This window comes from Ranitomeya variabilis, chromosome 1 (genome assembly GCF_051348905.1).
Source record: "Ranitomeya variabilis isolate aRanVar5 chromosome 1, aRanVar5.hap1, whole genome shotgun sequence".
Taxonomy (NCBI): Eukaryota; Metazoa; Chordata; class Amphibia; order Anura; family Dendrobatidae; genus Ranitomeya; species Ranitomeya variabilis.
Genome location: NC_135232.1, coordinates 1,157,519,332 through 1,157,542,690, shown reverse-complemented (window position 1 = coordinate 1,157,542,690; position 23,359 = coordinate 1,157,519,332). Strand labels below are relative to the sequence as shown.

The window sequence follows — 23,359 nt, the reverse complement described above, 5'->3', positions numbered from 1 at the left end:
TAAATTTAAATCGGTCTCCGGAAAACAGTTCAGGAATCGGTATCTTAGGTTCTGACATAGGATTTCTGATAACATAATCTTGTATGCCCTGCACACGAGCAGTAAGCTGGTCCACACCTGTAATCAAGGTCTGGACATTCATGTCTGCAGCAAACACAAGCCACTCAGGATAATAACGGTGAGGTAAGAGGAAAAGACAAACTCAGAGATGAACTAGGTTTAGCAAAGAGAGGCCCACTTACTAATAGCAGAATGTAGTAAGATAACTTATATGGTCAACAAAAACCCTATCAAAAATCCACACTGGAAATTCAAGAACCCCCGAACCGTCTAACGTCCCGGGGGGAGAACTCCAGCCTCCCTAGAGCTTCCAGCAAGGTAAGGATACAGATTATGTACAAGCTGGACAAAAATGCAAACAAAAACAAATAGCAAAAAGCAAGAAAGCAGACTTAGCTTAATCTAGCAGGAACCAGGATCAGTAGACAAGAGCACAACAGATTAGCTCTGATTACAACGTTGCCAGGCATTGAACTGAAGGTACAGGGAGCTTATATAGCAACACCCCTGACCTAACGACCCAGGTGAGCATACAAGGGATGGCAGACATTCCCAGAGTCAAATCACTAGTAACCACTAGAGGGAGCCAAAAAGGTAAATTCACAACAGGGTCAGGCCTGGCGGCCCAGACATACACACCTTCAGTGTAAACTCTGGGAGAGGGACAGACAGGGTTTCCCTAGTCTGAGGGATATTGCAGGGGCCCGGGTAATCAGCTGTAGTCTACTGTAAGAGTCATGTCGGTCTGGTAGTCGGGGGCAGATATATCTCACTCAGGTATTTGTCCTATGTGAATTAGGCCGCTCAGTATCTTCAGGATACCGAGGGGTTAATAAGTGCAGGAATAAAGGCTGACCAGCTGGAGGTTTCAGGTGTCAGCCTGGGGCACACAGAATGCCTGTCTGTGTGAGACAAACGTGAGTGAGAGCTGTGCTCATGATCTGTGTAATGTTAGCTGGGAGGGTGAAGCCCCCCCAGTTGTTAGATAGCAACGTATTTGTTTAGTTAGCGCCGGACAGGCTAGGATTTATTTTTATGTTTTGTTTTCTGTATTTGCTTTCACTTTAATAAACCTGACCTGAGGTCAGTCAACTTGGAAACCTGCTGTCGCCTCAGAGTTCAATGCACAAACCACGTGACCTTTGACCCCAGCAAAGGCGATCCCGGAGTGTTTTGTTACATTGTGGTGGAGAATGCGGGGAACACGTGGCACAGGCGACAGTATGGAAGACGTGGTGAAAGCTCTAGTGCAGGCCACTGCCACACAGCATGAAGCTAATCGCTTGATGGCCGCACAGCTGAAGGAATTAGTGGACATGACGGCTGCAGGCCGCCACCTTATCCAACAGGTGGCGCAGCGCCTGGTGAGCATGCCTGAGGTAGACCCGGAAGCAGAGTCCAGAAGGATCCATGTGAGTCGGTACTGGCAAAAGTTGACTGCAGAAGATGACGTCGAAGCATACCTGACAACGTTTGAGCGGACGGCGTTGAGGGAAAAGTGGCCGAAGGCACGATGGGCCGATTTGATTGCTCCGTTTCTCTCCGGCGAGGCCCAAAAAGCTTACCATGACTTGGACCCGGAAGTCGCTCAGGACTTTGAGAAGCTGAAAGTTGAGATCCTGGCCCGGCTAGGTGTAACGACAGCTGTCCGTGCACAGAGGGTACATCAGTGGACATACCAGCCAGATAAACCGCCGCGGTCTCAGATGTTCGACCTGATCTACCTGACAAAGAAATGGCTGCAACCCGAGGTACGGACAACCCCAGAAATAATTCAGTGGGTTGTCCTGGACAAGTATCTGAGAGTGCTACCTCCAGCGCTGAAAAGGTGGGTAAGCCAAGGAAATCCCACGACAGCGGATCAACTTGTGGAGTTGGTCGAGCGTTATTCCGTGGCAGAAGGACTTCCCGACGAAACCACTGGCACCCGGTCTGTGCCTTCTCCTCGTGGAACCGGTAACACTGTTCCAGCGACTATGGGTGAAGGAAAATCACCAAAAACTGTGGGGGAGGAACACGGGGCTGCTCGCACTCCGAGACCGAGAGTGATGGATGGTGGGCTCAATAGGGGGCCTGTTAGGTGTTTCCGCTGCCATGAGTAGGGCCATATTTCTGCGAACTGTCCTGTTACCACTGAACCCATGCAGTGCGATGTTACAGACTCTAAGAAATGCATGTCTTTGGTTACACGGCTAGTGAATATGAATGCGGGTCAAAATGATATAGCGAAACACCTGTGTGAATTATCTGTTGATGGGAAAAGTGTTGTGGCGTTACTAGACTCTGGAAGTGTGGTGACTCTGGTGAAAGCTAGTCTGGTGGCACTTCCATCGGGTTCGTCTGACAAATTTTCTGTAACGTGTGTGCATGGTGACACCTGCTCGTACCTAACGGCGGTCATATCGATTTCCACTCCCTATGAGTCTGTGCAACACAAAGTGGACTCGTTCCCGCATTGTTACAGGATGTAATCCTGGGCAGGGATTTTCCCCATTTCTGGTAGTTGTGGGAGAATCAGTTGCTCCTTCACCGTAGCTGTGAATCTTTTCCCATGCCATCTGGAGGTCCCGAACTCCTAGAGGAGGTCCCACAGGCAGACGTTACTGGGGAGGTTATTGAATCTAACCTTCAGTTCCCCTTCTCAGTTATGGCGGGGGAAACTGAGGAAACTGAGGAAACTCAGTGAGAGGCGGAGGCAGACAGCCATCCAGCACCCTGCCTACCAGATTTGGGAGTCCAGTTGGATGACTTCCACAGCGAGCAAATGAGAGATCCTACCCTACTCTGGCTAGGAAAAATGTAAAAATGATAGATGGGGTACCCGTAGAACCTGACACTAGGCTAGCGTACCCGTACATGGTTCTTGAAAATGATTTACTCTACCAGGTAGAGAAAAAAGGGGAAGATATTGTGCAACAGTTAGTGGTACCCAAACCTTATCGGCGGAAGGTACTGGACCTGGCCCACGGACATATAATGGGGGGACATCTGGGGGTACAGAAAACCACAGAAAGGATATCGCATTGTATTGTGTGGCCCGGAATACATAATGATGTGCGTAACTATTGTGAGTCCTGTCCAGAGTGCCAAATCTCTGCGCCTAAAACTCGGTTCTGTAGCCCTTTGGTACCCCTCCCTATCATTGGGGTCCCTTTTGAGAAAATTGGGATGGATCTGGTTGGGCCCCTTCCCCGGTCCGCACGTGGGCACCAACATATGCTCGTCATCATGGACTATGCCACTCGTTACCCAGAAGCCATCCCTTTGCGTAACACTGCTACCAAAACGATCGCCAAAGAGTTGGTACAAGTGTTTAGTCGGGTGGGAATTCCAAAACAGATACTCACCGACCAGGGGATTCCCTTTATGTCAAGGGTGATGAAGGAGCTCTGCAGGCTCTTACAAATAGACCAGTTGCGTACGTCTGTCTATCACCCTCAAACAGATGGCCTGGTTGAGCGGTTCAACAAAACCTTAAAACAGATGCTCCGGAAGGTGATAGACAAAGATGGGAAGAACTGGGATTACTTGCTACCCTATTTTCTGTTTGCCATTAGGGAGGTTCCCCAGTCTTCCACGGGGTTTTCGCCTTTCGAACTGTTATACGCCCGACGTCCCCGGGGACTCTTGGACGTCGCGAAAGAAACCTGGGAAGGTCAAGTCACTCCCTTTAAAACGGTGATCGACCATGTAACACAAATGCAGGACCGTATTAACGCTGTCATGCCCATGGTTAGGGACCATATGTTACGGGCCCAGGGAGCCCAGAGGCAAAGTTATGATAGAGGCGCTAAGGTCCGTACATTTGCGTCCGGGGATAGGGTGTTGGTCCTAATCCCTACAGTGGATAGTAAATTTCTGGCGAAATGGCAGGGCCCCTTTGAGGTCATGGAAAGAGTTGGTGAAGTGAACTATAAAGTGTACCAGCCCGGTAAGAGAAAACCAGAACAGATTTATCATGTGAATCTGATAAAACCCTGGAAAGGCCGCGCTGCCCTAACGGCGGATCTGCCCCGTCCGGTTTGCGCACCTACCGTACCGGAGGTACAGATTGTCGAGACTCTCTCGGAACAACAAAAATCTGAGGTTAAGCAGTTTTTGTTACAGAACCGACAGTTTTTTTTCGGAAAAACCTGGCCAGACTAAGCTGGTGAAACATGAGATTGTCACAGAGCCTGGTGTCACAGTTCATGTGAAGCCATACCGGATTCCGGAAGCACGCCGTGAAGCCGTCTCCCGGGAGGTGAAGGCAATGTTGGACTTAGGAGTCATTGAAGAGTCGCACAGCGCCTGGTCCAGTCCAATTGTGTTGTTACCTAAGCCGGATGGCTCTATACGGTTTTGCAATGACTTTAGGAAACTGAATGCGGTTTCTAAATTTGATGCCTACCCTATGCCTCGGGTCGATGAGTTGATCGATCGGCTGGGTAAAGCCCGATGCATTACGACCCTGGACCTAACAAAGGGGTACTGGCAGATCCCTCTGGCCGAGGCGGCCAGAGAGAAGACGGCATTTGCTACACCGGAAGGGGTGTTCCAGTATATCTACATGCCGTTTGGACTTCACGGAGCCCCAGCAACGTTCCAGAGATTGATGGATCGAGTCTTGAGGCCCCACAGGCAGTACGCTTTTGCCTACCTAGACGACATCATAATTTACAGCGTGGACTGGGAAGCTCACCTCCGGAAGGTACAGGCGGTGATTGATGACCTGAGAGACGCAGGCTTAACGGCGAATCCCAAGAAATGTCACATCGGCCTTGAAGAAGCCCGATACTTGGGCTACGTGATTGGCAGAGGAGTGGTTAAACCCCAGATCGACAAAATACAGGCAATTCAGGGCTGGCTGCAACCAGTGAACAAGAAACAAGTTCAAGCTTTCCTGGGCATTGCCGGCTATTATCGCCGGTTCATACCCAACTTTGCGGCCATGGCTACCCCCTTGACGGATCTTACCAAAGGGAGGGATTCCGTCATGGTAAAATGGTCCTCAGCGGCTGAAGAGGCCTTCCACAGTCTGAAACAGGCTTTGTGCTCTCAGCCCGTACTAGTGACTCCTGATTTCAGCAGTGAGTTTGTGGTGCAAACTGATGCTTCTCATACTGGTGTCGGAGCTGTACTTTCCCAGGTAAGGGACGGAGTCGAACACCCGGTCCTCTACCTCAGTCGGAAACTGAATGTACATGAGCAGAGGTATGCCGTGATTGAAAAAGAGTGCCTAGCCATCAAATGGGCTCTCGACTCCCTCAAATATTACCTGGCAGGTAGGAAGTTTAGGCTGGTCACGGACCATGCCCCTCTCAAGTGGATGCATCTCCACAAGGACCGTAATAGTCGGGTAACCCGGTGGTTCCTTGCCCTGCAGGCTTACTCTTTCACGGTGGAGCACCGCCCCGGGGTGCAGATGGGGAACGCTGATGCCCTGTCCCGAGTACACTGTTTCGAAAGTATTCTTGCTCGACCTGAGTGGTCTGAGCAGGGGGGGAGGATATGTAAGAGTCATGTCGGTCTGGTAGTCGGGGGCAGATATATCTCGCCCAGGTATTTGTCCTATGTGAATTAGGCCGCTCAGTATCTTCAGGATACCGAGGGGTTAATAAGTGCAGGAATAAAGGCTGACCAGCTGGAGGTTTCAGGTGTCAGCCTGGGGCACACAGAATGCCTGTCTGTGTGAGACAAACGTGAGTGAGAGCTGTGCTCATGATCTGTGTAATGTTAGCTGGGAGGGAGAAGCCCCCCCATTTGTTAGATAGCAACGTATTTGTTTAGTTAGCGCCGGACAGGCTAGGATTTATTTTTATGTTTTGCTTTCTGTATTTGCTTTCACTTTAATAAACCTGACCTGAGGTCAGTCAACTTGGAAACCTGCTGTCGCCTCAGAGTTCAATGCACAAACCACGTGACCTTTGACCCCAGCAAAGGTGATCCCGGAGTGTTTTGTTACACTACCCAGTACCCCCGTGACAATCACTAACTTCTGGCAGCTTCCCTTCTGCTTTCAAACATGCCACAATCACGCATATCCTTAAAAAGCCAACCCTCGACCCAACAGCTATGTCCAGCTATCGCCCAATATCGCTGCTTCCATTCTCTTCCAAACTCCTGGAGCAGCACGTCCACGCTGAACTTTCCTCCCACCTCCCATCTAACTTGCTCTTTGACAATCTACAATCTGGTTTCTGCCACAATCACTCAACTGAGACAGCCCTGACCAAAATCACTAATGATCTACTTACAGCCAAAGCTAAAGGACAATACTCTGAACTCCTCCTTCTAGACCTGTCCTCTGCTTTTGACTCACTTGACCACTGCCTCTTACTACAGATCCTCTCCTCCTTCAGCATCAAAGACCTCGCCCTATCCTGGATGTCCTCATACCTTTCCAACTGCACATTGAGCGTCTCCCACTCCCACACTACCTCCTCATCCCATCCTCTCTCTGTTGGGGTTCCCCAAGGCTCTGTTCTAGGACCCCTACTCATCTCAATCTACACACTTGGCCTGGGATAACTCATAAAGTCCCATGGATTCCAGTACCACCTTTATGCTGATGACACTCAGAACTACTATTCTACCACAAACGTCACTTCTCTGCTGTCCAGAATCCACACGTGTCTATCATCCATATCCTCCTTCTCCTCTGGCTTCCTCAAACTCAATGTGGACAAATCTGAACTCATCATCTTTCCCCCATCTCATAGATCTTCCATACCTGACCTATCTATCGCAATTAGCGACATCATGCTTTCCCCCTTACCGGAAGTCCGCTGCCTCAGAGTAACCCTTGACTCTGCCCTGTTCTTCAAACCACACATCCAAGCTCTTTCCACCTCCTGTCGCCTCAAGCTCAAAAATATCTCCAGAATCCGTCCTTTCCTCGACCGTCAATCTACCAAAATGCTTGTGCATGCCCTCATCATCTCCCACCTTGACTACTGCAACTGTTATGATCCTAGTGGTAGAGGATCGCAGAAATTCCAGCTAAGTCCGCAAACTCAAAATCAAGCTCATAGGGAGGTGGTAACTTGGCTGACCGTATATCTGATCCTAGCACAACAACTAGAAGTAGCCGGGGAACGTACCTACGTTGATTCTAGACGTCTCGCACCAGCCGGAGAACTAACTACCCCTTTCAGAGGAAATAATACCTCACTTGCCTCAAGAGAAAGGACCCCAAAGTTATGATACAAGCCCCCAACAAATAATAACGGTGAGGTAAGAAGAAAAGACAAACATAAGTATGAACTAGATTTAGCAAAGTGAGGCCCACTAATTAATAGCAGAAAATAGGAAGAGGACTTATGCGGTCAGCAAAAACCCTACAAAAATATCCACGCTGAATATCCAAGAACCCCCGCACCGACTAACGGTGTGGGGGGAGAATATCAGCCCCCTAGAGCTTCCAGCAAAAATCAGGAATCACATTGTAACAAGCTGGAACAAAATAGCAGTAATGCGAATAAACAAAAATAAGAAAGCAGGACTTAGCTTATCTTGCAAAAAGCAGGAGACCAGGAGACAGGAGCAAAAAGACATAGACTGACTACATCGATTCCAGGCACTAGACTGAGTTTCCAGGAAGTCTAAATAGGAACACCCAAGGCCTAACGAACCAGGTGGGTACCAACCTGGAGAAAGACAATCCAAGTGTCATACCGCTAGTGATCACAAGAGGGAGCCAAGAAATACAGTTCACAACACTACCCCCCCTTTAAGGAGGGGTCACCGAACCCTCACCAAGACCACCAGGGCGATCAGGATGAGCAGCGTGAAAAGCACAAACCAAATCGGCCGCATGAACATCAGAGGCGACCACCCAGGAATTATCCTCCTGACCATAGCCCTTCCATTTGACCAGATACTGAAGCCTCCGTCTAGAGAGACGAGAATCCAAGATCTTCTCCACCATGTACTCCAACTCGCCCTCAACCAAGACCGGAGCAGGAGGGTCAACAGCAGGAACCACAGGCACAACGTACCGCCGCAACAAAGACCTATGGAACACATTGTGAATGGCAAACGACACCGGAAGATCCAAATGAAAAGAAACCGGATTAAGGATTTCCAAAATTTTATAAGGACCAATAAAGCGAGGCTTAAACTTAAGCGAGGGACCTTAAGAGGGACATACCGAGAAGACAACCAAACCAAATCCCCAACACGAAGTCGGGGACCCACACCGCGGCGGCGGTTGGCAAAACGCTGAGCCTTCTCCTGTGACAATTTCAAGTTGTCCACCACATGCTTCCAAATCCGCTGCAATCTATCCACCATGGAATCCACCCCAGGACAGTCAGAAGATTCAACATGACCCGAGGAAAAACGAGGATGAAAACCAGAGTTGCAGAAAAATGGCGAAACCAAAGTAGCGGAACTAGCCCGATTATTGAGGGCAAACTCAGCCAATGGCAAGAAGGTCACCCAATCATCCTGATCCACAGAAACAAAACATCTCAAATAAGCCTCCAGCATCTGATTAGTTCGCTCCGTTTGGCCATTAGTCTGAGGATGAAAGGCAGATGAGAACGACAATTCAATGCCCATCTTAGCACAAAAAGATCGCCAGAACCTGGACACAAACTGGGATCCTCTGTCAGACACGATATTCTCAGGAATGCCATGCAAACGAACCACATTCTGAAAGAACAAAGGAACCAGATCGGAAGAGGAAGGCAACTTAGGCAAGGGCACCAAATGGACCATCTTGGAAAAGCGATCACACACCACCCAGATGACAGACATTCCTTGAGACACCGGAAGATCTGAAATGAAATCCATGGAAATGTGTGTCCAGGGCCTCTTCGGGATGGGCAAGGGCAAAAGCAACCCGCTGGCACGAGAACAGCAAGGCTTAGCCCGAGCACAAATCCCACAGGACTGCACAAAAGAACGCACATCCTGCGACAAGGAAGGCCACCAAAAGGACCTAGCTACCAAATCTCTGGTACCAAAAATCCCAGGATGCCCTGCCAACACTGAGGAATGAACCTCGGAGATAACTCTGCTGGTCCATTTATCAGGAACAAACAGTCTATCAGGTGGGCAAGGGTCAGGTCTACCAGCCTGAAATCTCTGCAACACACGTCGCAAATCAGGAGAAATGGCCGACAAGATTAGTCCCTCTTTAAGAATACCAGCTGGCTCTGAGACTCCCGGAGAGTCAGGCACAAAACTCCTAGAAAGAGCATCAGCCTTCACATTCTTCGAACCAGGCAGGTATGAGACCACAAAGTCAAAACGGGAGAAAAACAACGACCAACGAGCCTGTCTAGGATTCAGGCGCTTAGCAGACTCGAGATACATCAAATTTTTGTGATCAGTCAAGACCACCACACGATGCTTAGCTCCCTCGAGCCAATGACGCCACTCCTCAAATGCCCACTTCATGGCCAACAACTCCCGATTACCAACATCATAGTTCCGCTCCGCAGGCGAAAATTTCCTAGAAAAAAAAGCACAAGGTCTCATCACAGAGCAACCAGAGCCTTTCTGCGACAAAACAGCCCCTGCACCGATCTCAGAAGTGTCCACTTCAACCTGAAAGGGAAATGAGACATCAGGCTGGCACAAAACAGGCGCCGAAGTAAACCGGCGCTTCAGCTCCCGGAAAGCCTCCACGGCTGCCGGAGCCCAATTAGCCACATCAGAACCTTTCTTGGTCATATTCGTCAAAGGTTTAACAACGCTAGAGAAATTAGCAATAAAACGACGGTAGAAATTAGCAAAACCCAAGAACTTCTGAAGACTCTTAACAGACGTGGGTTGAGTCCAATCATGAATAGCTCGGACCTTTACTGGATCCATCTCCACTGTAGAAGGGGAGAAAATGAACCCCAGAAAGGAAACCTTCTGCACTCCAAAGAGACACTTTGAGCCCTTCACAAACAAAGCATTATCACGCAAAACCTGAAACACCATCCTGACTTGCTTTACATGAGAATCCCAATCATCAAAAAAAACCAGAATATCATCCAGATAAACAATCATAAATTTATCTAGATACTTCCGGAAGATGTCATGCATAAAGGACTGAAACACTGAAGGAGCATTAGAGAGCCCAAAAGGCATCACCAAGTACTCAAAATGACCTTCGGGCGTATTAAACGCAGTTTTCCATTCATCTCCCTGCTTAATGCGCACAAGGTTGTACGCACCACGAAGATCTATCTTGGTGAACCACTTGGCACCCTTAATCCGAGCAAACAAGTCCGACAATAGTGGCAAAGGATACTGAAATTTGACCGTGATTTTATTCAGAAGCCGATAGTCTATACAAGGTCTCAAAGACCCGTCCTTTTTGGCTACAACAAAGAATCCCGCACCAAGAGGGGAAGAGGATGGACGAATATGTCCCTTCTCCAAAGACTCCTTTATATAAGAACGCATTGCGGCATGTTCAGGTACAGATAGATTACATAAACGTCCCTTAGGAAATTTACTACCAGGAATCAAATCTATAGCGCAGTCGCAGTCCCTATGAGGAGGAAGGGCACTGGACCTGGACTCACTAAATACATCCTGATAGTCCAACAAATACTCCGGAACTTCAGAAGGAGTAGAAGAAGCAATAGACACCGACGGAGAATCGCAATGAATTCCCTGACAACCCCAACTTGACACAGACATTGCCTTCCAATCCAAGACTGGATTATGGGTCTGTAACCATGGCAGACCTAAAACGACCAAATCATGCATTTTATGCAGAACAAGAAAACGAATCACCTCCCGATGTTCAGGAGTCATGCACATGGTCACTTGTGTCCAATACTGCGGTTTATTCTCCGCCAATGGCGTAGCATCAATTCCTCTAAGAGGAATGGGATTTTTTAAAGGCTCCAGGACAAAACCACAGCGCTTGGCAAACGACAAGTCCATAAGACTCAGGGCAGCACCTGAATCCACAAACGCCATAACAGGGTAGGAAGACAATGAGCAAATTAGAGTTACAGACAAAATAAACTTAGGATGCAAATTACCAATGGTGACAGGACTAACCATCTTTGTTAGGCGTTTAGAGCATGCTGAGATAACATGTGTAGAATCACCACAGTAAAAACACAACCCATTCTGACGTCTATGATTTTGTCGTTCAGTTCTAGTCTGAATTCTATCACATAACATTGAGTCAGGTGTCCGTTCAGATAACACTGCCAGAGGATTAGCAGATTTGCGCTCCCGCAAACGCCGATCTATCTGAATGGCCAGAGCCATAGAATCACTCAGACTTGTAGGGATGGTAAAACCCACCATCACATTCTTAATGGCTTCAGAAAGGCCATTTCTGAAATTTGCGGCCAGAGCACACTCATTCCATTGAGTGAGCACGGACCATTTCCGAAATTTTTGGCAATACACTTCAGCCTCATCCTGGCCCTGAGAGATAGCCAGCAACGCTTTTTCTGCCTGAATTTCAAGATTGGGCTCCTCATAAAGTAATCCAAGCGCCAGAAAAAACGCATCAATATTTGCCAATGCCGGATCTCCTGGCGCCAATGAAAAAGCCCAATCCTGAGGGTCGCCACGCAAGAAAGAGATAACAATTTTAACTTGCTGAGCTGAGTCTCCAGACGAACGCGGTCTCAAAGATAGAAACAATTTGCAATTATTCCTAAAATTCCTAAATTTAAATCGATCACCAGAGAAAAGCTCAGGAATAGGTATCTTAGGCTTTGACATAGGACTACTAGTAACAAAATCCTGAATGCCCTGCACTTGTTTAGCAAGCTGATCCACACTAGTAATCAGAGTCTGAACATTCATGTCTGCAGCAGAGCTTCAAGCCACTCAGAGGAAAAAGGGGAAGAAGAAAAAAAAAAACAAACTCAGAACTTCTTTTCTTTTAATCCCGCTTCTGCAATGCATTAAATATTCACTTTAGGGCCTGGAATACTGTTATGATCCTAGTGGTAGAGAATCACAGAAATTCCATCTAAGTCCGCAAACTCAAAATCAAGCTCATAGGGAGGTGGTAACTTGGCTGACCGTATATCTGATCCTAGCACAACAACTAGAAGTAGCCGGGGAACGTACCTACGTTGATTCTAGACGTCTCGCACCAGCCGGAGAACTAACTACCCCTTTCAGAGGAAATAAGACCTCACTTGCCTCAAGAGAAAGGACCCCAAAGTTATGATACAAGCCCCCAACAAATAATAACGGTGAGGTAAGAAGAAAAGACAAACATAAGTATGAACTAGATTTAGCAAAGTGAGGCCCACTAATTAATAGCAGAAAATAGGAAGAGGACTTATGCGGTCAGCAAAAACCCTACAAAAATATCCACGCTGAATATCCAAGAACCCCCGCACCGACTAATGGTGTGGGGGGAGAATATCAGCCCCCTAGAGCTTCCAGCAAAAATCAGGAATCACATTGTAACAAGCTGGAACAAAATAGCAGTAATGCGAATAAACAAAAATAAGAAAGCAGGACTTAGCTTATCTTGCAAAAAGCAGGAGACCAGGAGACACGAGCAAAAAGACATAGACTGACTACATCGATTCCAGGCACTAGACTGAGTTTCCAGGAAGTCTAAATAGGAACACCCAAGGCCTAACGAACCAGGTGGGTACCAACCTGGAGAAAGACAATCCAAGTGTCATACCGCTAGTGATCACAAGAGGGAGCCAAGAAATACAGTTCACAACATGCAACATCCTTTTCTGTGGCCTCCCTGCTAACACCCTTGCACCTCTCCAGTCCATCCTTAACTCTGCTGCCCGACTAATTCATCTCTCTCCTTGCTACTCCTCCACTTCCCCTCTCTGCAAATCTCTTCACTGGCTCCCATTCCCTCAGTGTATCCGTTTCAAATTACTAATACTGACCTACAAAGCCATCCATAACCTGCCTCCTCCATATATCTCTGAACTAATCTCCCAATATCTTCCCTCACGTAATATCTGGTCCTCCCAAGACCTCCTACTCTCCTCCACACTTATCCACTCCTCACCCAACCGCCTCCAAGACTTTTCCAGAATATCCCCCATCCTCTAGAATTCTCTGCCTCAACACATTCAACTATCAACCACATTCGGATACTTCAGATGGAACCTGAAAACCCATCTCCTCAGGAAAGCCTACAGCCTGCACTGACCCCGCTGCCTCCTTACCACTACTGAAGCTACCACCTCACCAACACCGGAGCTCCTGCAACCCTCAACCTATTGTCTCCATCCCCATCATCCTGTAGAATGTAAGCTCGCAAGGGCAGGGTCCTCGCCCCTCTGTACCAGTCTGTCATTGTTAGTTTGCTTACTGTAAGTGATGTAATTTGTATGTTACTCCTTCTCATGTACAGCACCATGGAATCAATGGTGCTATAGAAATAAATAAATAATAATAATAATTAGATTCAATTAGCCTTAAATAGCAACCTAGCAGGCTTGTGTTGGGGCATGTATCCTGAGATTGTAGGTATCAAATGAAGCCGACCTAGGCTAAACCCTAATTACAATCACCAATTATATAAGGAGCGATTGGCTCCTATAATCGGCTAACCTAGAATCACAATAGCATTACAAGCAGCTGCCGTACAACACCCACCGAGGGGACACAATGTCTCTGAGCGCTCACTATGGCTGGTTTTATTTAATGCATTGTATGAAGTTGGCACTTATTGCTGTAGGTACATCGCCGCTCAGCTAACAACTGTAGGTGTAATTATCACTTTTTTTCTAGTGGTTTTTGCTATCAGTTGCCTGTTTGCCTTTTATGTCCTCACTTATACATATACAGTATATAAATGCTTTTTCTTTATGTGTCACACTCTGCATATTTCCATCTAGCGCAGTGTCATATATACATGTTTTAAATTCCAAAAAAGTTGCACAATGGATACTCAATACCTTTTTATATATAACACTGTGTAGATTTTTGGTTACAATAAAGATTTTTCTTGTTCATCTCACTTGTATGTGTTTCATGTGCGTTTTCTGTAAAATCCATAAGTTATGGTTAATTATAGAAGTGTTCTTTGAAATCAGAGCATAAGAAAACAAGAATCAGTCACTGGATTTGAAACAATTTTCCTAAATTCACATACACCAGTGTTATTATTATCATCACTATTCTTATCATTATTATTACTGACCTTTCCTCTAAATCCGTTCGGTCTAGATTCATCATATGTTCCTTTTCTATTGATAACGATTTCCCGCAGAGCATAAACCAATATATACACTACAGTGTGGACCAGGTAGAAGTTGTGATACTGTGGTTCAGATAACATGGATGTAATGGGATATCGTCCTCCAGAACAGTTCTTCAGAGATACATTATAGAGAGTTTGTAAGGTAGAAAGTTTCTGCAGATTTGGAATAAAACAAGAGAAATAATAATACAAAATATCCTCCAGTATTGGGTCATCAGGACGATTCTTTACATTTAGTGATTGTAGAAAATTCTTCAGACCAGGAATATAATGCTCCATTGGTGATATTATAAAGCTGAAGTTAATCGCCTGTAAAAACTCTTCTCCTAGATGAAATCCATGAGACCAAGACTCGTGCAGGATGAAGGTGATATTTTCTCTAAATTCCAAGTCTTTTAAAAACTGGTAGTGGTAAAGGAATTTTCCACATATTATTATGACTCTGGCTTTAGATTTCTGAATGATATTTAACTTTTGCAAATTTCTGGACAAATCACTGGACAATTGTATAATATATGCAACACAGACTCCATACCGTTTCAGTTCCTTACTCAAGGTTCGTGCTTCTTCATCTCCACTGTTATCAAAGGGTGTAAGAATTCCAACCCAGTCCCATCCGAAGAATTGTGCAATCCTGGAAATAGCTGAAGATCTAATGCTTTCATGCTGAGCAGTTGTGAAAAATGTCTTGTAAAGATCACTATTCCTTGATAACGGATGAAGACCTTCATAACTCATCTATTCAAAGAAATACAATAGTTTTATTAATTAAATCATGAGTAGGTTGGTGAAAGTGTTGTCAACCTTGAATTCTGTTTCTTTTCTAAAATCACCCCAAATACTTTCATTTAATAGTAAAACGTGTTTTCTTTACCAATCCCCTCCAATCATTTTGCCCCTGACAGTCTCCACACTTCTTGTTTACAATGGAACAGTAAGTCCAGAGACCGGTAGGGGACCTGGGCATCGTTGGAAGAGAAGCTGTAGAGGATCGGTAGAATAAGTGTGCTTTACTTGAATAAATTTGAGGGTATTTTTTAAACATTTTCATTAGTAGAAAAAGACTAAACTTCTAGAGTAACTTACAAGTAACAGAGGCAATGTATACATGTCTAATAGAAGAGATTACAAATGATCATTATACAGATGTGTCCTTCCTTTCTCAGTCTTTCTTCTTGGCCTGACTCATCTTAGGACTTGAGATGTGGGATCATCAGTGTAACATGAATTTGTTATACTATATTTCTGAGATGGAACCAAGGTTCAGGTAAGAGGAAACCCAAAAGAGAACCACCTATATCCAACCTCAAAAGCTTTGACTTTTATTCCCTGGATCCTCGATCTTGTAAAAACACATCAGAAATTTGTTGGAAGATAAAACATAACAGAAAATGTTAACCTTCTCAGTCAGGATGGTCGACTCATCTGCCGCCGCTGCAACCAGGCAGGATACATTGCAAGGTCATATGGGCGGGGTTTTCATGTGTTTGATTCACCCTTTCCTTACCCGCTGGCTGCATGCTGGCCGCATTATTGGATTGAAGTTCATGCTGTGTCCTCCATAGTACATGCCTGCGCAAGGCAATCTTGCCTTGCGCACGCGCAGTATGCTTTGCCCAACTGCAGTGCGGACAAAGCCGAAAAGCATTAGTGTGCATGCGCCGGCGCACTGTGTCCCGGAAGTATTTCGCTGTGTTCCAGGCCCTCTTCGTCAGGGTTATTGCTGCTCCCAAGTTTTTTTGCTCTTATGTAGCAGCGTGCCCTCCCCTTCTGTGTGTAATTATTGGTGGCACTTGTTCAATTAAAGAATCGCACCTGCATAAAATAATTGGTTTGCACACTGGTGTGTGTTTATGTGCTTGAATATGGATCTTAATCGAATTGCCTACTAATTGGAGCTGAAATACAGAATAATCTAAAACTTGAAATTGCTAAAAGGTCAATACTTTATTACTCTTAAATAGTTAAAAGGTTGAAAAATGTTAAAATGGGGTTCAGTCTCTCAACCAGGCCAACTAAATGCAGCCGAGAGACAAAAAAAAAAAAATACCATAATAGTATAAATAGAGAAATAAAATGCACAAACATTAAAAGATACATAAAATATGTTTTAAAAAGTTCGATCCCTCTGACACTTGTTAGACGTCTGTCTCTATATGTAGTTACCAATTTATGGTGTTAACATGGGATGCTCACCTGTTCACTAGATTATACTTTGCTGTATTGAAAGCTATTACACTTAGTATCCTGAGGGATGGAATTTAGTTTGATGTCGTGTCTAAAAAAAGGCATAGAGTTCAATTTCCTGTTTCAACCCCTTGGGTGCCAGGCTGTCCAGGGAGAAAATCCATTTTGATTCTATTCTTGACATGATTTTAATGTAATTGCCACCCCTTGGACTCTTGGGTACGGTTTGAATACCATAGAAGGAGATATCCTCACATGATTTGTTGTGTTTCTCCTGAAAGTGTCGAGATAAGAGATGCCCTGTGAAGTCCTTCCGGATATTATCCAGATGTTCCTTTATGCTGACTGTTTGTATCTGTAAAAGATGTGTAAATTTTCCTGCCACATTTTGTATGTTTGCTGCAAAAACATCTGCCATATGATCTGAAACCTATCGTTCTGGTAGTTGGCACTTTATTTGTATTTATGGAATTAGATAGTACTGGTTTAGTAGTGGGGGCAAGTAAGAGACCCAAATTTTGTGCTTTGGTGTACACGAACCTTGGATTTTTCGGTAATAAATCCCCAATGTGTTTATCGCCTTGTAATATAGGCCAGTGTTTCCGGATTATGTTATTAAACCTTCTATATCCAGAATGGAACTTGGTGATTATAGGTAATTTGCCTATCTGTTCCTGGAGTGTTGGTGGACTGGGGTTTGTACAGGTTTTATATATCATAGTTTTTCTTGACATATGCATTATTTCCTTTCTAGATTGGTGTAGGGCCAATGGGTTGTACCCCTTTTTCACAAATTCTGCTGTCAAACGATCGCTTTCAATATGGTAATCTTTTGTGTTGGAACAATTGCGTCTGATTCGCATATATTGGCCCCTTGGGATATTTGCAAGCCAGATGGGTAAATGACAGCTGGTCATATGAATGAAACTGTTGAAGTCCACGTCTTTGCGAAAACAGTTTGTGACCAATTTGTTGTTCTCCACACAGACGGTTAAATCTAGAAAGTTTATACTGGTTCTGCTTATGGTTGGCGTGAACTCCAAGCCGTAATTATTGTTGTTCAGGTTTGACATGAATGATTGTAGGGCTGGGGATGAACAATTCCAGATGAATATGATGTCGTCAATGAAGCGACGGCATAATATAAGTCCCTCCCTCAATTTACCATTCTTATATATATAATCATGCTCCCATTTTCTTACATATATATTAGCATACCCGGGCGCGAACCGCGTACCCATCGCGGTCCCATGCATTTGGAGATAAAACTGCTTTTCATACTTAAAATAATTATGCTTTAGGATGAACTCGATACTGTCAGTGATAAATTCTATTTGTAGTTCTTTGTATTGCCCTAGTGCCTGGAGGTAAAATTTAGCTGCTTGGCAGCCATTGTCATGATCAATTATGGTGTACAAAGATTTTATGTCAAGAGTCCCTAAGGTGAAACGTTCTTGCCATTCCAATTGATTTAAAATTTGTAATATGTGGCTGGTATCTTTTAGGTATGCCGGTATCAGTGACATGCATCGCTGTAGATGTGAGTCTACGTACCGAGACAGGTTTGCTGTTAGGCAATTGATACAGGATATGATTGGCCGACCAGGAGGATGTGTTGTATTTTTATGAATCTTTGGAATATGGTAAAAAATCGCTATACTAGCAGTTTTGTTATTGATGAATTGATGTTCTTTTTTGGTGAGTATGCCCAAGGATTTTCCTTTCGTGGCTAGTGTATTCAGTTTCTTAGTGAATTCAATAGTGGGGTCCCCAAATTTTTTTTATATGTGATAGTATCACTCAGAAGTTTCAATGATTCGTTGTGGTACATAGATGTGTCCATTACAACAATCCCGCCTCCCTTATCTGCTGGGCGGATAATTATTTCATTGTTTTCTTGAAGGTCAATCATGGATTGTCTTTCTTGACGATTTAGATTATGATAAGTGAACTTGGGATTTTTCTTATTTAATTTCTTAATGTCCTTGGTGACCATGGTTTCAAAAGCTTTAAAGGCATTGGAGTATTCTTGGACAGGATTAAATGACGACGGTTGAGAAAGATTGGTATTGATATACACTGTGTTCCAAATTATTATGCAAATAATATTTCCTCCTATTTTCTCTAAATTACTTATCTGAATTGCAGTCATTGTTATTTTCCAGTCATCTACTATTCTATTATAATTGCAATGTTTTGGAACAAACTGCCTATGAAAACAGTATCTTTTTAAAAAAAATAAACACTCACAATACACAATCCAAATTATTATGCACAGCAGAGTTTTCAACCTTTTTTGTTTTATTTTGAACAAAAAAATGGTCAATTGTGAAGTTATAAGCATTATCAGCTTATTACAAAATGAAATCAAACAGTTTTCAAGTGAAAACTTTATTCTAGGTGATGTTACATTTGCACACAAGACCCCTTGTTGGAAAGAAGCTTCTGAACTCTCTGGTCCATTGAATTTGTGAGGTTTTGGATGTTTTCTGCTTCAATTGTTTTGCATGTGGACAGAATCCCTTCCCAGAGCTGTTGCTTAGATGTGACCTGCCTCCCGCCATCATAGACACTCCTTTTGATGATGTTCCAGAGGTTCTCAATGGGGTTGAGGTCAGGGGAAAATGGTGGACACACCGTAAGTTTGTCCTCTTTTATGTCCATAGCAGCCAGAGATGCAGATGTGTTTTTTGCAGCATGAGACGGTGCATTATCATGCATGAAAATGATCTTGCTGCGGAAAGCATGGTTCTTCCTCTTGAACCATGGGAGGAAATGTTGTTTTAGAAACTCCACATAGATTATGGAGTTCATCTTTACCCCTTCAGGGATCATAAAGGGGCCGACAATCTCTCTCCCCTTGATTCCAGCCCAAAACATTACTCCACCTCTTCTTTGTTGGCACCTTAGCCGTGTTTTCATGGGGTGTCCATCAACCAGCCATCCTCCACTCCATCCATCTGGACCATCGAGTGTTGCACGGCACTCATCGGTGAACAAAACAGTTTTAGAAGTCAGTCTTCATGTATCGTTTGGCCCACTGGAGCCGTTTCTGCTTGTGTGCAGTGGATAGAGGTGGTCGACAGGATGGCTTACGCACAGCTGCAAACCTCTGAAGGACCCTGCATCTTGTTGTTCTGGGGACGTTGGAGGCACCAGCAGCTTCAAAAACTTGTCTGCTGCTATGACAAGGCATTTTTGCAGCTGCTCTTTTAACCTTACGCAATTACCTGTTGGAAAGAGTCCTCATTTTTTCCTTATCAGCACGCACACGTGTGTGCTGGGAATCAGCTACATACTTCTTGATTGTGCGATGATCACAATGAAGTGTCTTGGCAATGTTGATTGTAGTCATGCCTTGACCTAAATACTCCACAATTTGTTGCTTCTCAGCAGCCGACACATTCTTTTTCTTTCCCATTTTGGCAAAAAATGTAGGCTGCTTAATAATGTGGAACAGCCTTCTTAAGTAGTCTTGCCTTTATTTGGACACACCGGCTAAACTAATGTGCACAGGTATCTGCAATTGCTTTCAGTGATATAAAGAGCCCTGACACACATCTCCATCAATGAGTTTACATGACAACTAAAAAATTCTAACCTTATCACTCCTAAACTCTTTGTGCAGAATCATTTTGATCACAGTGTATTCTGAAGTGGTGGTTAAAGTCGAATAGTGTGTACCAAGGTTGGTTTCATTTTTCTTAAGAAAGTATTTCTTTATGGCTAGATTGCGGAGAAATTTTTTTATACCTACATATAGGTTAAATGGGTTTGCATTCGAAGTGGGAGCAAATTTCAAGCCTTTTTGTAAGAGGGATTCTTCGTTTGGTGATAATTTGTAAGAATTGTAAGATTTTCTGGTCGTTTAGACCAGTTTTGCTTTTCTTTATTATTTTCTTTTTGGAGAGTTTCCCACTCCTCTTGCCTCTTTTTGTTTTTGGCCTTGTACCCAGAAAAAATCCCGGTTCACGGATGTGTGCACTTTAGGGTTAGTGCTAATTTTATTAGGATGGCCTCTGGTTACGGCAGATTTGCCTGGGATTTTCCTTGAATTAGTCATTGGTGTTCATTTATTCAAGGGATTTATAGATTGTAAAAAGTTACAGTTGGGTTTGTTATGTCATTTATTGGTTATTCTTAAAGGTGAATTGCAATAATTACTCGTGGATGGTGTAGATTGTTCCCATTCCTCAGTGTTGCCTGGTTCCTCGACCAGTGAGGTTAATTGGGAGAATCGGTTTCGTGTTTGAATTTCAATTGTTTCTACGATAGGGGATTCCGAGGACAGGGGTTCCTCCTCATTTCTTTGTATGGTGTATGGAAGTGTATCATCTTGAAGTGAATTAGTACGTATTAGGCAATTATTATTTCGGATGGATACCGGCATATATTGTGTGGAGTTGCTATATGTTGAGAAGGCAAGAGATGCATCTATTGAGTTATGGGTTGAGGTCACGTTTAATTCATCCAAGGTTACAAATTTAGTGGTTAAGCTTATATTTAATTCTTCATGATCTTCTGGCAACAAGGATGTTGGTGTATTTTCCAATAGAATATTATCAAGGGCAAATTTACGCATTTTTTTATTTATGATTTCCTTCTCTTTTTCTTTTAATCTATACATGATACTAGAGGTGAAGTCATGGATGCTTTCATCCTGGTTACACGCATCTAATTGGTCAAAAAGTTGCGAGATTGTCAGACTAGTTTTCCTAAAATTTGACTTATGTTTATCAATAATGAACTGGAGGGCCTGATTGGAAAAGTTTGAAAACAATTTGTCCCAGTCTGCCTGTGTATTGGGGTCACCAAAATCACCTGCGAGCATTTTGTAGATTCTAAGACCCTAGGGACTGAGCCTGCCTCAACATATTTTTCCAATGAAGCCACCTCCCACATATCTCTCATTTCCAATATTAAATGTTTCTCCAATGATCGAAGCAAAGTTCTAGCCTGATCACGGTTGGTGGTGTAGTTTTTCGGGTGGTGAACTGTTTTTGGATGTAATTGGGCAGGCCAGGACCTCCAAGGCGTAGAGAGCTAGTACATGCCACGTGTCCAGCTTGGATACCCAATAATTAAAAGGCACAGAGGAATCAAGGAAGGCATTTGTATGATCTGCATGGTACTCCCTCACCATCTTCCCAAACATTGCACTTCTTGTGACAGCACCCCTTGCCTCTGTGCCGCCACGATGGGAGGGTGTGAGAAAACTGTCCCAGAACTTGGCCATTGTTCCCCTGCTTGAGCTGGATTGTACTTCTGTCTCTCTCACTTGGAGTCCTTGGTTGTACAACAAACTTTGATGTCTGCTGCCAGCGTTCTCACCTGGGAATTTTCTAAGTAATTTCTCTACAAGGGCCCTGTGGTACTGCAACATTTTTGTACACCTCTCTGCTTCAGGCAGAAGAGATTGAAAGTTCCCCTTGTAGCATGGATCTATAAGTGTCACCAACCAGTAATGAGTGTCACCCAAAATTTTGATAATCTGAGGGTCAGGTGAAATGCAGCGCAACATAAAGTCAGCCATGCTGCTAACAGGCAAGACTTCCGTGTCCTCACCAACAGGATGACTGACCATGCTGTCCTCCTCTTTATTTCTCATCCTCCTCCTCCCTGTCCTCAGGCCATCCCCACTGAACATAAGCTAATACAGATGTGTTTGCAGTACCGTCTATAGCTAATGAAAGTGGAGCGCCCCCACTGCCGCAGGGCCGATGGGCACCCGGTACCAGGCCTCTGAGTCTCTTGTTCTGGGGTTGTCACGGTGGCTAGACCCGGTCCGTGGCCCTGCCTGCGCGGGGACGTCCGGTGCAAGGGTAGTGGTAAATGGTGGTGATATTGCGGTGCAGTGTAGGTCGTAGTAAATAACGAGGACACCAGGTTGCAGTCTCTTTACCTCTTTACTGAAGGTTTTAGAATCCTCAGTCCAGAGTGCTGTCAACAGGGCTGTAAGAGACCGGCCAGTCCAAAGGCACATCAGGAGTTCTCTTTACAGGTGGTAATCAGTGTCTACCTTCTAGCGCTGTGTGTTGTAGTCCTTCCCTGCTGAGCTCCCGGGATAGTCCTCACAACTGATTCTGTCTGTCCCTGATGTTCGTTCTCTCCGTCCCCCAGGTGACATGGTAGGACGCACCCGTATGACGGGGTAGGCCTGGAGTTCTTCCGGGACCCTAGAGTCGCCCCTCTCCCACAGCTGCCTCCATTGTCTGCTTAGGTGATTTGTGTGAGACAGCCAACCTATAATTGGCTGTCCGGCCGTGGTTTGCAGTAGTACTTAGAGTCTCTTACTTGCTCGGCGTTCCGGCCACCGAATGTTTGCGCCTCAGAAGGATGTTGCCTCGGTCTAACAGCACGACTCCTTCTGGTCCTAATGCCTCATTTCTGTATTCCCGTTGTTCACTGGTTAGTTCTGCTCTTAGGAGTCTGCCAGGATCCCATCCCTGACAGGTCCTCTCTCTAGCTCTTCCCAGTTACTTCTCTCTGTCTTCCTGTCCAACCCCCAGTTTTACCAGAGTGTGAGGAGTGGCCTACTAGATAGAACCACCCCCCCTGGTGGCCGGAGTGTGAAGTGTAGTGTGAGTGTTACCTGGTCAGAGAAACTCCTTTAGTGCAATCAGACGTAACATCACTCCCCTTAGTGGCAGAGTGACATTACTGCAACGACCAGGACTCTGGGGCACTGCACTCCCCTCGGTTAAATCCAGTACTCCCGGACTGGGAAAACAAGAACAACAATACATGTTAACAGAAAACACACAAAATTTTGAAATAGCATAAACAATTAAACATAACAGTGCTTCCCTTTATGGGAGGTGAGGACTCTTGAACGTTGCAAAAGTTAGGTCATGCACAGTTTATGACTCTCAGCTCAATGGTTGAAACAGCGGGGACCCCGGGTAAACAAAGGGGTCCCCCTTTTGAAAGTTTTTGAGCAATTCACCGTCCATTACTCTA

At 44.9% G+C, this 23,359-nt stretch overlaps 1 protein-coding gene across 1 annotated transcript in view; it reads right to left on the bottom strand.

Annotated features, from left to right (window-relative positions):
• Nucleotides 1-18,395, bottom strand: part of LOC143801145 (vomeronasal type-2 receptor 26-like) — a 70,067-nt gene extending 51,672 nt beyond the window's left edge. Inside the window, exons 1-2 of the mRNA XM_077281229.1 lie at nucleotides 18,246-18,395; nucleotides 14,153-14,950 (exon numbers count right to left, since the gene is read on the bottom strand). Coding sequence (XP_077137344.1) covers nucleotides 14,153-14,950; nucleotides 18,246-18,395 — 948 coding nt within the window. The remainder of the gene's footprint in view (nucleotides 1-14,152; nucleotides 14,951-18,245) is intronic.
• Nucleotides 18,396-23,359: the final 4,964 nt, after the last annotated feature.